A 12,954-nucleotide genomic window follows, 5' to 3' on the forward strand; every position below is an offset into this window, starting at 1 on the left:
GGCTGCGGCTCCCCGGAGGGCGCCCCACCGTACCCCACCGACCTCAGAACCCTACTCCTTGCCCAGGCCCCGCCCCTGCCCTGGCCCCGCCCCCCGCCCTGGCCCCGCCCCCGCCCCCCGCTCTGCCCGGCCCAGGCCCCGCCTCTCCCTGCCCGCGCCCGCCCTAGGAGGCTGGAAGCCAGCAGTGGCCGGGGGCGGAGCGCCGCCTGCTCAGCTCCACCCCATAGTCCAGCCTCGCTGACTCCGCCTCTTTTGACACCGCGTCTGCGCAGTCAGTCAGCCCGCGATCCCCGCCCCGGCCTTCGTACGCGTGCGCGCGTCCAGGCGCTCCCGTCAGGCAGCGCGAGGCGCGCGGGGCTCGGAGGCGGTGGCGGCGCGCGCTCGTGAGAAGCCAGAGGAGCTTCCTGAGGTGACTGACGCGGGCCTCGGTTCTGGGCGCCGGGTGTGGGCTGGAGGAGTGGCCGTGATCCCCGTCCGCCTCCCGCTGCCCCTTCCTTTCCTGCGCTCCTGGGGTCTCTTTCCGGGTGTTCCGGCAGCTGCTCGGGGAGCGCGGCCCGCTCCGCAGTGCTGGGAGCTGGGGCGGCGGTTGCGCGGGGCCGGTCCTCCCCGGCGTCTGCAGCCCGCTGTCGACACCGGTTCGGGGGCTTGTGCGTTTGTTTTGTTGGCGTGCGGAGGTGTCACGGCGCCGGAGGTCTCGGGGCCGCGGGTCCCTGGGGCTGCCTTCGCCTCTGCGGCCCGGGCGTCCGGGCTCCCTCGGCGCTGGCTGGACGGCGGCCCGGGGCGCTCCTAACTGCGGCCGCGCGCTTCCCCGGGGCCCCCGGTTTCCGCGCCGCAGTGGCGGGCTGTCGGGGCGCAGCCTCGCGCGTGGAGTGGTTCAGGTGAGTGTTCAGTTGGTTCTTCGGGAGATGCGCTGCACTTACTTCCGTCTCCTACGGACCCAGGGCAGGAGACGGCTCAGCCACCTGCTGGCCGGGGTCGGCTTGGATCCGTTTGTTTTCAATTTAAAACAAATGTTGCTCTATGAAGTGTAATGCATTTTAAACCGTTTTATCTTTTTTTTTTTTTTTTTTTTTGAGGCGGAGTTTCGCTCTTGTTACCCAGGCTGGAGTGCAATGGCGCGATCTCAGCTCACTGCAACCTCCGCCTCCTGGGTTCAGGCAATTCTCCCGCCTCAGCCTCCTGAGTAGCTGGGATTACAGGCACGCACCACCATGCCCAGCTAATTTTTGTATATTTAGTAGAGACGGGGTTTCACCTTGTTGGCCAGGATGGTCTCGATCTCTTGACCTCGTGATCCACCCGCCTCGGCCTCCTAAAGTGCTGGGATTACAGGCGTGAGCCACCGCACCCGGCCCCCCGTTTTATCTTTAGAAAAAAGATAAAATGGATGCAGATAGTTTCTTTTTTTTTTTTTTTTTTTTTTGTGAGACAGAGTTTCGCTCTTGTTTCCCAGGCTGGAGTGCAATGGCGCGATCTCAGCTCACTGCAACCTCCGCCTCCTGGGTTCAAGCAATTCTCCCGCCTCAGCCTCCCGAGTAGCTGGGATTACAGGCACGCGCCACCATGCCCAGCTAATTTTTTGTATTTTTAGTAGAGACGGGGTTTCACCATGTTGACCAGGATGGTCTCGATCTCTTGACTTCGTGATCCACCCGCCTCGGCCCCCAAAGTGCTGGGATTACAGGCGTGAGCCACCGCGCCCGGCCTAAGATAGTTTCACTTGTTACTTTTCATTACTGTTGCGGTTTTCTGAGCACTAGCCTAGTCGTTTTTCTTTATCACCATCAAACATTGCAAGTACAACTACTTTCCAGTTATCCCGCCCCCGATACCACGTGGTATTTGTCTGTGACTTTTTAAAAACACTGTCGTCTTATTTCTGGTCTAATACTTGTTTTCTCCCCCCCCCAGGAGGAGTCATTATAGATTTGAAAAAATAGATGTTCCCTTCCCTGTGGACTTGGTATAAAACGTAGCTTTTTTCTATTTGGCTTTATTTTCTAAAAATCAACACCGTAAACCCGTATCAGATACAAGAAAACTGGGGTAGTTAAACCATGAGTTGTGGAAATGAGTTTGTGGAAACATTAAAAAAAATTGGTTATCCCAAAGCTGATAATCTTAATGGAGAAGATTTTGACTGGTTGTTTGAGGGTGCTGAAGATGAATCGTTTCTGAAGTGGTTTTGTGGGACTGTGAATGAACAGAACGTGTTGTCTGAGAGAGAATTGGAAGCTTTTAGCATTCTTCAGAAATCAGGCAAGCCCATCTTAGAAGGGACGGCATTGGATGAAGCTCTTAAGACGTGTAAAACTTCTGATTTGAAGACACCTAGACTGGATGACAAAGAGCTGGATAGATTAGAGGATGAGGTTCAAACTCTACTGAAATTAAAGAACCTAAAAATTCAGCGACGTAATAAATGCCAGTTGATGGCCTCGGTAACTAGCCACAAATCTCTGAGGTTAAATGCTAAAGAAGAAGCAGCCATTAGAAAGCTGAAGCAGAGTCAAGGAATTCTAAATGCAGTGAACACTAAGATCAGGAATGAACTTCAGGCCCTTACTGATGAAGTTACAGAATTGATGAGGTTCTTCAGACATTCTAATTTAGGTCAAGAGACAAATCAACTGGTATTTTTATCTCAGTTTTCCTTGGAAAAATATCTAAGTCAGGAAGAGCAAAGCACAGCAGCATTAACTTTGTATACCAAAAAACAGTTCCTTCAGGGTATACATGAAGTAGTTGAAAGTTCAAATGAAGACAATTTTCAGCTTTTAGATATACAGACACCATCTATTTGTGATAATCAGGAAATCCTTGAGGAGAGACGGCTAGAGATGGCTAGGCTGCAGCTCGCCTACATTTGTGCTCAACATCAGTTAATTCACTTGAAAGCAAGTAATTTGAGCATGAAGGCAAGTATAAAATGGGCAGAGGAGAATCTTCATAGCCTATCCAGCAAGGTAAGCAAAAGAAATGAGACTAGATTCATATTGTCATTATTGTTAGGGAATAGAGGATATAATATTACTATTAGAGTACTTTAGAATGGGGGATCTCATAAGAGATCGTATTTTATTTTCTCCTTTTTCAAGGTGCTTATTTGTGCTATGTGTCGATGTTTCTTTTTTTTTTATTTTTTTTTTTTGAGACGGAGTTTCGCTCTTGTTACCCACGCTGGAGTGCAATGGCGCAATCTCGGCTCACCGCAACCTCCGCCCCCTGGGTTCAGGCAATTCTCCTGCCTCAGCCTCCCGAGTAGCTGGGACTACAGGCACGCGCCAAAATAGACCCATATGTTAATGCGGGGCAGCAATAGTAATTATAATCTCAACCACATTATCTAGCTTATTTTAAACACAAGTGCTTTAATTTGCATTATGAATTTTAAATTTGTGTAACGCAGATACAGACTGGACTGAGATTTCCTTTTTAAGATGTGGCTAGAAACTAATTGCTTTATTATGGGTATTCTGCCTCTTTTGCTCCAACCAGAGCATAGTGCTAATAAAGTCAGAGGTCCAAGTTCAGTAGACAAACCAATTCCTTTTTGAGAATATATGGATAAATGTATTACAGAAGTCTGTCAGCACTCTTGGAGAGCTTGCTTTCTTGGTAATATAACTGCTAGATAGTTGAGTAAAAATGTAAGTTTTCTGAATTTGAATATCAGCACCAAGTTAGTTTCTATAGCTGACAAAAACTTTGGAATAATATAGGAAGTCCAATAATTATGTAAAAGTCAGCTAAAATCGACTGGCTGACTAGGACCTATTGTAATTTTAACTTTTAAGAAAAACTGAACATATACTTGGATTCAGTGAGTAGTATGCTATTAATAACAATGGTTTTGATTGAGTAAAACAAACAGGCATGATAAGATCTCTATTTTGGTAGCCATTACTATATGTATGGTAGTAATAGCATTAAAATTTAGTAATTCATACCCTTGACTTAGTCTACACTTTTCATTTTTAAACTGTAATTTTGGTTTATAGGAATATTAAATTCGTGTTCATTCATTGAGCTTGTTATCTTGTCACCTAAAGTGGAAAGTGAAAATAATCTTAAGATGATTTCAAATTTAGGCATCCAGTTTCAAATGTGATTGCTTTTCTTTGTGTAGGCTGTGGACAAAGAAAATTTGGATGCTAAAATTTCTAGCTTGACCAGTGAGATTAAGAAATTTGAAGAACAGATCACTCAAATAAAAGACAAAAGTTTACCTGCTGTGGTAAGAGAGAATGCCCAGTTATTAAATATGCCAATGGTAAAGGGAGATTTTGATCTGCAGATTGCTAAACAAGATTATTATACAGCAAGACAAGAGTTAGTTTTAAATCAATTAATAAAACAAAAGGCATCATTTGAACTTCTACAGTTATCATATGAAATTGAATTAAGAAAGCATTGGGATATATATCATCAACTTGAAAACTTGGTTCAGGAACTTGGTCAAAGTAACTTGATGCTCTACAAGCAATTAGAAATGTTAACAGATCCATCAGTCTCTCAGCAGATAAATCCAAGGAATACCATTGATACTAAGGATCACTCTACTCATAGGTACGTATGCTTCCTTGTTTCTTTAGTAAATATTTCCTTTTGTTTTTGCAAAATACTGGAGAAAGTTTGAGCTAAAATTTTGGAACTTTTAACAATTCTTTCCATTTCACTTTTGGCCTTTGTATTTTTTTCCCATTTTTATATGCCTTTTTTTCATTTGTAATTTTTTTTTGCCCCCTTTTCCATTTATGTTAGATCTAAAAGTAGCTACTTTGTAGCTGAAGTGGATGGGTTGGAGGAATGAGTGGGTTTCATTCTCCTTTCGGCATCATTATTTATATATCTCATTTTAGATTTGGGGCAGGAAGTTTGAATACAGCTTAGCATAGTAGGTATTGCTGGGCAGGGGATTGACTGCATTTGGAGAAGGTAGCAGTGGAGAGGGGAGAAGACTTCATTTCTGTGTTTAGTCAGGAGAATCACTGAGAATGAATGCTAGGTCCCAAGCTTCATCTGGATGTCTGAGCAATTGATGGCACAGGGATGCTGACAATTGGAGGGCTAAAGTAGTCTTAAGACCTCAAAAATCTGGCTCCTACTCCTCATTTTTCTCCAGGTAGGGTAAAAGCATCTAATCTTTTTGTTTTCATATTAATAAAATGAGGGGGCCTGGATAGGGTTGCCTCATTGCACAATTTCAGGGGTTACCATTGACATCATGATTTATGTGAATGATGCCCCTTGGAATTGTGTAGTTACATCTGTAAGACTGTAATTGGCAGCTTTGGGATTGAACTAGTTTTAGGAAGTCTGTTACAACTTGATAAAATAACTTTTAAAACAATTCTGAGAAAAAGAGGAGACCTTTTTTGTTAAAGGTATGTGAAAGGTGCTGTCCCAGATTTTTCCATTTGTCCTATAGAATAATTTTCTGCAGTTAAGGTTTGACATATTAAAGTGGGCTCATGGCTCATCAAGATTTTAATTTGCCAACCAAATACAGACAAGACTGGAGTAGCAAAAGTTTACTATAGCCATTTATGTAGCTCTTTATTGTTTACATTTTAATTGTTTTAATTTTACATCTTTATATTTTACATTGTTTATATTTTCTGTTTTTCTCTTTTAATCCCACCACAATCCTGTTATATAGGTAGGTTAAGATGTGGCATAGTTAAGATGTGGAAATAAGTCTGAATGTTCGATTTGCCCTGGGTTTCACATCCCAGAAAACTCAGACCTAGACCTAGGTCTTCTGTTTCAAATTTATTCCTTGCAGGCTGGCTGGCTGACTGGCTGGCTTGTTTTTTCCTTCCTTCCCTCCTTTATCTCCTTGCTTTCCCTTCCTTTCTCTCTTCCTTCCTTTTCTTTTCTTTCCTTTTAAGACAAGAGCTGTCTCTCTTGCCCAGGTGGGAATACAGTGATGTGATCATAGCTCACTGCAGCCTCCAACTCCTGGGCTCAAGTGATCCTCCTGCATCAACTTCCGGAGGAGTTAGGACTACAGGCACGGGCCACTATGCCTGGCTATTTAAAAAAATTTTTTTTTTGTAGAGATGGGGCTTCATTATGTTGCCCAGTCTGATCTTAAACTCCTGGTCTCAAGCAGTCCTCCCGCAGTGCTGAGATTACAAACATGAGCCAAAGCCTGTTTGTACTACATCATAGTTATATTCTGGGAAACAAGTGTTTTCTTTGGAGGTATCTCTGAAGTGCACTTTGAAGTATGTTAGTGGCAGTTAAAGTTAAAAGAATTTTCTATGTAAAACTTGGTTGGTGGGAAAGCTGGGAATTCAGTAATAGAATGTTAGCTAATATAGTAGTACTGAAATAGTGCTACAGTTAGAATGGTTTTAGTTGCTTGATTTTAGCAGACACACACTTTTTTTTTTTTTTTTTAAGACACTGTCGCCCAGGCTGGAGTGCAGTGGTGTGATCTTGGTTTAGTGCCACCACTGCCACCTGAGTTCAAGTGGTTCCCCTGCCTCAGCCTCCCGAGTAGCTGGGACTACAGGTGCAGGCCACCGCGCCTGGCTAATTTTTTGTATTTTAGTGGACACGGGGTTTCACCATGTTGGCCAGGACGGTCTCAATCTCCTAACCTCATGATCTGCCTACCTCGGCCTCCCAAAGTGCTGGGATTACAGGTGTGAGTCACCCCTCCTGGCCCAATATTTTTATAAGTTGTTACTTAGCTATCCCCACAAATGCCCCAGTACAGTGGATTGTAATTTTGAAAATGATTCTGACTTGAAAATTCTGACTTAAAAATTTTAACTTTTACATTTTATAGGCTTTACCAACTTTTAGAGGGAGAGAATAAGAAAAAAGAATTGTTTCTAACTCATGGAAACCTTGAGGAAGTGGCTGAGAAATTGAAACAGAATGTTTCTTTAGTACAAGATCAGTTGGCAGTATCTGCTCAAGAACATTCTTTCTTTCTATCCAAACTAAATAATGATGTGGACATGCTTTGCGATGCTTTGTATCAAGGAGGAAATCAGCTTCTGCTTAGTGATCAGGTGGGTATTTGCCATAGTAGTTAAAAATGCTTTTAAAAAAAAGTTTGTTGTAAAAGATATTAAAGAAAATGTTAACATTAGGAAATTATTATTCCAATTCCATTGCCTTAATATAAAATATGTTTTTATATCTCCTAATTTTTGTTCACATATAAATACATTTTTCAGATAGTTTTTGATGAGTATACACAGAAATTTAAAAATGTATACAATTGTTCAGACACCAAAGGATATGTAATGTGTATATTAGTGTTTAAGAAAAACCACCTCTATTGTTTTTACTCATCTTAGCAAATATAGGATTGCCTTTATATCTTTAAAATCCTCTATGTACTGGTATATGCCCTCCAAATATAATTCCCCTCTCTTCTTCAAAGAGTAACTACCATGCTTAATTTTGTCCATCATTTTCTTGCTTTTATGTATAGTTTATTACACACACATACACACACACACACACACACACATATATATATTCCTAGACTGTGTAGTTAGTTGTATATGTTTTTTTTTTTTTGAGACTGAGTCTCGCTCTGTCACGAGTCTGGAGTGCAATGGCGTGATCTCAGCTCACTGCAACCTCCGTCTCCCAGTTCAAGTGATTATTCTGCCTCAGCCTCCTGAGTAGCTGGTACTACAGGCACATGCTGCCACACTCAGCTAATTTTTGTATTTTTAGTAGAGACAGGGTTTGGCTAGGATGGTCTTGATCTCTTGACTTTGTGATCTGCCTGCCTTGGCCTCTCACAGTGCTGGGATTACAGGCATGAGCCAATGCGCTCAGCCTAATTTTGTATGTTTTTGAACTTTATATGCTGTTATTATACTGATGGTATGTATATTGATGGTATGTGTCCTTCAGTGACTTGCTTGCTTTTTCAGTGGCTTAACATGTTTTTGAGATTTATTCACGTTGATACATGTAAAGCTATAGCTCATTCAGTTTTCTCTTTTGTATAGTTAGTATTGTTATACTGTATACTGTATATTGTATAGTTAGTATTCCATTATATGATATTCCAAATGTTAGATTGACAGACATTTAGGTTATTTCCAGTTTTTGTTACTGTAGGTCATACTGCTATGATGGTCTTATATGTCTCATAGCTGCACAGTTCCAGTTTCTCCACATCTTTGCCAACACTTGTTATTTCCTGTGGTTTTTAAAATAGCCATCCCAATGGGTGTGAAGTGGTATCTGTGATGGTTTTTTTTGGAAGGTCTCCCATTACTGATTTTTGCCTTCTTGTTCTATTGATAATCGTGTAAAAATTTCTGCTCTGATGGTGGATTTGATAATTTCTCCATGTAGTTTTATATCATTTTTTCTTTATGTATTTTGAGTCTATTTTTTTTAGTGATATCCAAGTTTAAAATTGCAGTGAATAATTATCCTGGTGGTTTTAAATTGCAGTGAATCAAAGCATTTAGCATTGCATAATGACTATTCCTGTGATGCTTTTTGTCTTGATACTCTTGTCTCATGTTAATATTCCTGTGCCATTTTTCTTTTGCTTAGTTACTGTAAGGCATATAGTTTTCTTTATACTTGACCAGTAAGTTTTTACTATTAGTTAAGTCCTGATTCATGGACCCAGGATAGGGATCGTCATGTACCCAGGGCCCCCTTTACCACCCTGGGAGAAGGATGGAAAACAGAGGAAAGGTGGGGTGGAACCAGTTCAGATCTTCCCAGGAAACATGCCTTTGTCCCGGGCCAAGACTGAGGATATGGGGCAGAGGGACTTGTACACATGCCAGTACCATTTGCACACAGATACATCATCCTCTTTAGCAGTCATTGCCTTCGTGGAGTGGTAGAAGTCTAGGTAGTTGTTCCCGCAGTTCGTGTTCTGGTTCTGGTTGGTGAAGTGGTTGTCAAAAGGGACAGTTCTGTAGTTCTTAATTTTGATCTTCATTTCTTCTGCCATGGTGCTAACTTCTAAAGACCCTCAGCAAAGACCGTAGTTTTGTTTTTACTTAGCATGATGAAATAAACATTTTTACTCTCCAAATAGTTTTCTTTTAATGTTAACTATCTATTGATGTAATTACTGTGCATCATGATTGTTGTTCCTGGGCGTTTTGGTAGTCTTCATTTTGTTCTTTCGCTTGCTCTTGAACATCACTATCTTTGTGCATCTCTGTGTGTGTAGCTTATTGTTGGGTACTTCCATCTGGTTAAATTCTTGGAAACAGGGTCATTGGGTTTTTTATGCTAGGGTGATATATACACTTTTTTTTCGCCTTTGTACTGCTTTTTAAAGGCGTTTATAATGTTACCAGCACTATTTAAGTGTGTACTAGACACCATTGATCATAAGGTACACCATCATTTTATGAATTGCTAAAACAAAAAACTCTTAAACTGACATAATGTTTTCTTGTTAAGAATTTTTGTTTTTCATACTTCCCAGAAAATATATTTTTAGGTATAGGTAGACATAGATTTCTTGGACATATGTTAAAAGGGAAAAAATAATTTAAATGGTTAGGGTAGTTCTAAAGCTTCACATTTCAGTGTCCAATTCTAAGTTATTTTTTGACTCAAAGTCGTGTGTAATTTTCCACATTGTATATCAAGAATGTTGGTGAAAAAGTATTTCTTAAGAGTACCTGGCCAGAAACAATCATAATGAGATTCTTGAATAAGATGCATCTTCATTTCAAATATATTCAAATATGAAAAACATGTATCCAGTAATCACTAAAATATGGTAATTTCACTCCAGTCTTATCACTGGGTATCATTAGTGTTTTTCCCTAGCTCAATGTGATGTAAAATGCCGTATCAGTTTTGTGTTTCTGTTATTAATGAAGCTGAACTTTAGTATCTGTAGCAATACTCTTTTAGCAATTATGTGATCTTTAGTATTTAATTGAAGGTAAAGATGAGATTATTGTTTCTTGGTATATTCAAGTTTACCAAGTTTGTCTTAGAGGAGATCACTAAATGTAGATATAATGTCAAAATTACTTGATTTTCAAAAATATGTATTTTAAGACGTACTGCCCTGTGAATTGGCATTTATGGCAGGTCTTAAGTAGTCATTCTTGAACTTGTACATTAGAATCATCAGGGAGCATATCAAAATGCAGGTTCCTAGCCCTGTACAGAGATTAAGTAATTTAGTCTAGTGTGGGGTACAGGAATCTGTATTCATAACAAGTACCTCAGATAATTAGGATGCTCGTGGACCATGCTGAGAAGCTGTGCAAAATTGAGGGTAGTTAGAGCAGCAGATTTTCTGAAAACTGGCTAAAATTTTAAGTAAAATCCTTCATTAGAAGGCTATGGACACTTGCTAATAATCTGGTTTAAATGCTAGAAACTGAGGAATTTAAATTTATTATAATGTGAAGGGTCTGGCATGGCTAGATTCTTGAGCAGGAAAATTACATGATTAGTCAAGCTGATTTTTGTGGAATATCATGTATAATTCTATCTGGTAAGAAAATATGAAAAATGGAGATTTGTGTTTAGATAATTATTTTTTATTGGTCTTATATTCTGTACCTTCTTTCTAGAATAAACAGAATAGGCTAAAACAATATTTGATTAATTAAGCAGAATATAAGCTCCATGAGGGAGATTTTGTTCATTCTTATGTAATCTCTAAAACAGTACTTGGCACAGTAATATTTGTTGACTATATGAATGCACAGAACAACTTACATATCAAGTGCTCTTCAGGAAGGGTTTGCTTAAAATTATCAGAAGTTGTTGCAATTAACCCGTTATGGATTTGAAATTGAGATTTATTGCTAAAATTGTGGGAAGTTATTAAATCGTTTAAAGTCTTTCCATGTAAATTATATTTTAATTTTATAATTGGTATTAGGAATAAAGTGTTTGAATTTTTATTTTTATTTTCCTTTTTTAGGAGTTAACAGAGCAGTTTCATCAAGTTGAATCTCAAATGAATAAACTAAATCATCTCCTCACTGATATTCTTGCTGATGTGAAGACAAAAAGAAAAACTTTGGCAAATAATAAATTACATCAAGTGGAAAGAGAATTATATGTATATTTTTTAAAAGATGAAGATTATCTGAAAGATATTGTGGAGAATTTAGAAACCCAGTCAAAAATTAAGGCTGTTAGTCTTGAAGATTGAAAATTACTGAAAACTGAATCTTTATTACTCATGCTCTTTTATTAGGAGGAGACTATGTATAATAAACACTACCAAATTTTTTAAATTTGAGGACAATGGAACAGTTTATTTGATGAATTCAAGTATTATTAGTTTGACTTTTTTCTCATGTAGTACATTCAGAGTACCAGTGCTTGATGACAAGCATTTATTTAGTGGTACTTAGTCCTGGTGATTTTTTACTTACAAGGAAAAAGCATTATGACATAATGCAAATATTTTTAATACACTTATCTCCTTTCTTTTTAAAAATAGAAATTTTCTGCTGCTAAATTTTTTTTTTTTTATGAAATGGAGTCTCACTCTGTCACCAGGCTGGAGTGCAATGATGGTGCAATCTTGACTCACTGCAACTTCGCCTCCCGAGTTCAAGCGATTCTCTTGCCTCAGCCTCCCGAGTAGCTGGGACTACAAGCATGCGCCACCACACCCAGCTAATTTTTTGTATTTTTAGTAGAGATGGGGTTTCACCATGTTGACCAGGATGGTCTCAATCTCCTGACCTCGTGATCCACCCATCTCAGCCTCTCAAAGTGCTGGAATTACAGGCCTGAGCCACCGCACCCAGCTACTGTTAAATATTTTTAAATGTATTGAACTTCTAGTCAGCATTTTAAATCTGTAGACCTTAGTATGTAAAATGGCCAAGTCCCCTCATATCTGACTGTAAAATAAAATTGGGCTGCTCAAATTGTATTCCTTCGTAATTCCCTGCTATAGACTTTTAGACTGTTTGTATATCTCTACTTGTACCACAGAATATTGGGACTTTATTGGCCATCATTCATTTTAGAGTCTGAATTCTGGGGACTCAAACGTTTCTACAAGGGCCAGGCGCGGTGGCTCGAGCCTGTAATCCCAGCACTTTGGGAGGCCTAGGCGTGTGGATCACAAGGTCAAGAGATCGAGACCATCCTGGTCAACATGGTGAAACCCCGTCTCTACTAAAAATACAAAAAATTAGCTGGGCATGGTGGCGCGTGCCTGTAATCCCAGCTACTCAGGAGGCTGAGGCAGGAGAATTGCCTGAACCCAGGAGGCAGAGGTTGCGGTGAGCCGAGATCGCGCCATTGCGCTCCAGCCTGGGTAACGAGCGAAAACTCCGTCTCAAAAAAAAAAAAAAGTTTCTACAAGATAGCTCAGCAGTGCTTTGACATTAAATGTGACTTATACATCATAAATGATTTTCAAATGAAATTTGAAATTTTAATTTCAAAATTCTGTAAAAGTGGTTGCTCAAAAGATGTATGGTACTATTTTAATCAGTTTAAGAGCAAAAATGTTTAATTGTATTTAATAATGGTATTTGGGCAACCAGAAAATATTTTAAGAGTTGGTCTAAAATAATTTGAAGTAGCTCATCTGCTATTATATCAGATGCTTCTTGAGTGCCCCATTTATACACGGCCTGTGATAAATACCATGTGAGTCTTGTAGAAATACCTTCAAGAATATTCCTTACCTGCTTGTAATACAGAATGCCCATCTAAAAACTATGTAGTTGGGGTGGTCTTTGTGGAATTTTTTAGCTATAACCATCAGAAAACAGGCATACTTTGATTAACCCTCTTGATTTTTGCAACCCATTGAACAAAAATATTTTGCCAATTATTTTACGTTATTTAAAATTTTGTATTTCTTATGTAAACCTTAACTTTGTAGCAGTTAATTTTGTTTAAGATTTTGCTATCAGCTCCCTATCACTTGAGCAACATTTTTTTGTTGTTGTATATATTTTTTTCTATTCTCTCTTGGGATAGAGAATT

General features: G+C 39.7%; 2 protein-coding genes across 3 annotated transcripts in view; both read left to right on the forward strand.

Moving 5' to 3' along the window:
* The first annotated feature begins 332 nt into the window (after positions 1–332).
* Positions 333–11,234, forward strand: HAUS3 (HAUS augmin like complex subunit 3). 2 transcript variants are annotated; one of them, XM_008993706.5, is made up of 5 exons: positions 333–878; positions 1,912–2,966; positions 4,130–4,569; positions 6,803–7,031; positions 10,916–11,234. In XM_008993706.5, the coding sequence occupies exons 2-5, from the start codon at positions 2,058–2,060 to the stop codon at positions 11,147–11,149; spliced, it is 1,812 nt and encodes a 603-aa protein (XP_008991954.2). In that variant the 5' UTR covers positions 333–878; positions 1,912–2,057; the 3' UTR covers positions 11,150–11,234. The 2 variants fall into 2 exon arrangements, with proteins under 2 accessions (XP_008991954.2, XP_008991953.2); XM_008993705.5 differs by having other exon boundaries at positions 333–409.
* Positions 333–12,954, forward strand: part of POLN (DNA polymerase nu) — a 161,537-nt gene continuing 148,915 nt past the window's right edge. The window contains exon 1 of the mRNA XM_008993707.6: positions 333–409. The gene's annotated coding sequence lies outside the window, so the exon portion shown is untranslated. The remainder of the gene's footprint in view (positions 410–12,954) is intronic.

This window comes from Callithrix jacchus, chromosome 3 (assembly GCF_049354715.1).
Source record: "Callithrix jacchus isolate 240 chromosome 3, calJac240_pri, whole genome shotgun sequence".
NCBI lineage: Eukaryota > Metazoa > Chordata > Mammalia > Primates > Cebidae > Callithrix > Callithrix jacchus.

Excerpts from the sequence above, each read along its gene's own strand:
- HAUS3 (XM_008993706.5), top strand. The coding sequence starts at position 2,058 with ATGAGTTGTGGAAATGAGTTTGTGGAAACATTAAAAAAAATTGGTTAT. Across the intron at positions 4,570-6,802 it reads AAGGATCACTCTACTCATAG|GCTTTACCAACTTTTAGAGG; the intron begins GTACGTATGCTT and ends TACATTTTATAG. Across the intron at positions 7,032-10,915 it reads AGCTTCTGCTTAGTGATCAG|GAGTTAACAGAGCAGTTTCA; the intron begins GTGGGTATTTGC and ends TTCCTTTTTTAG.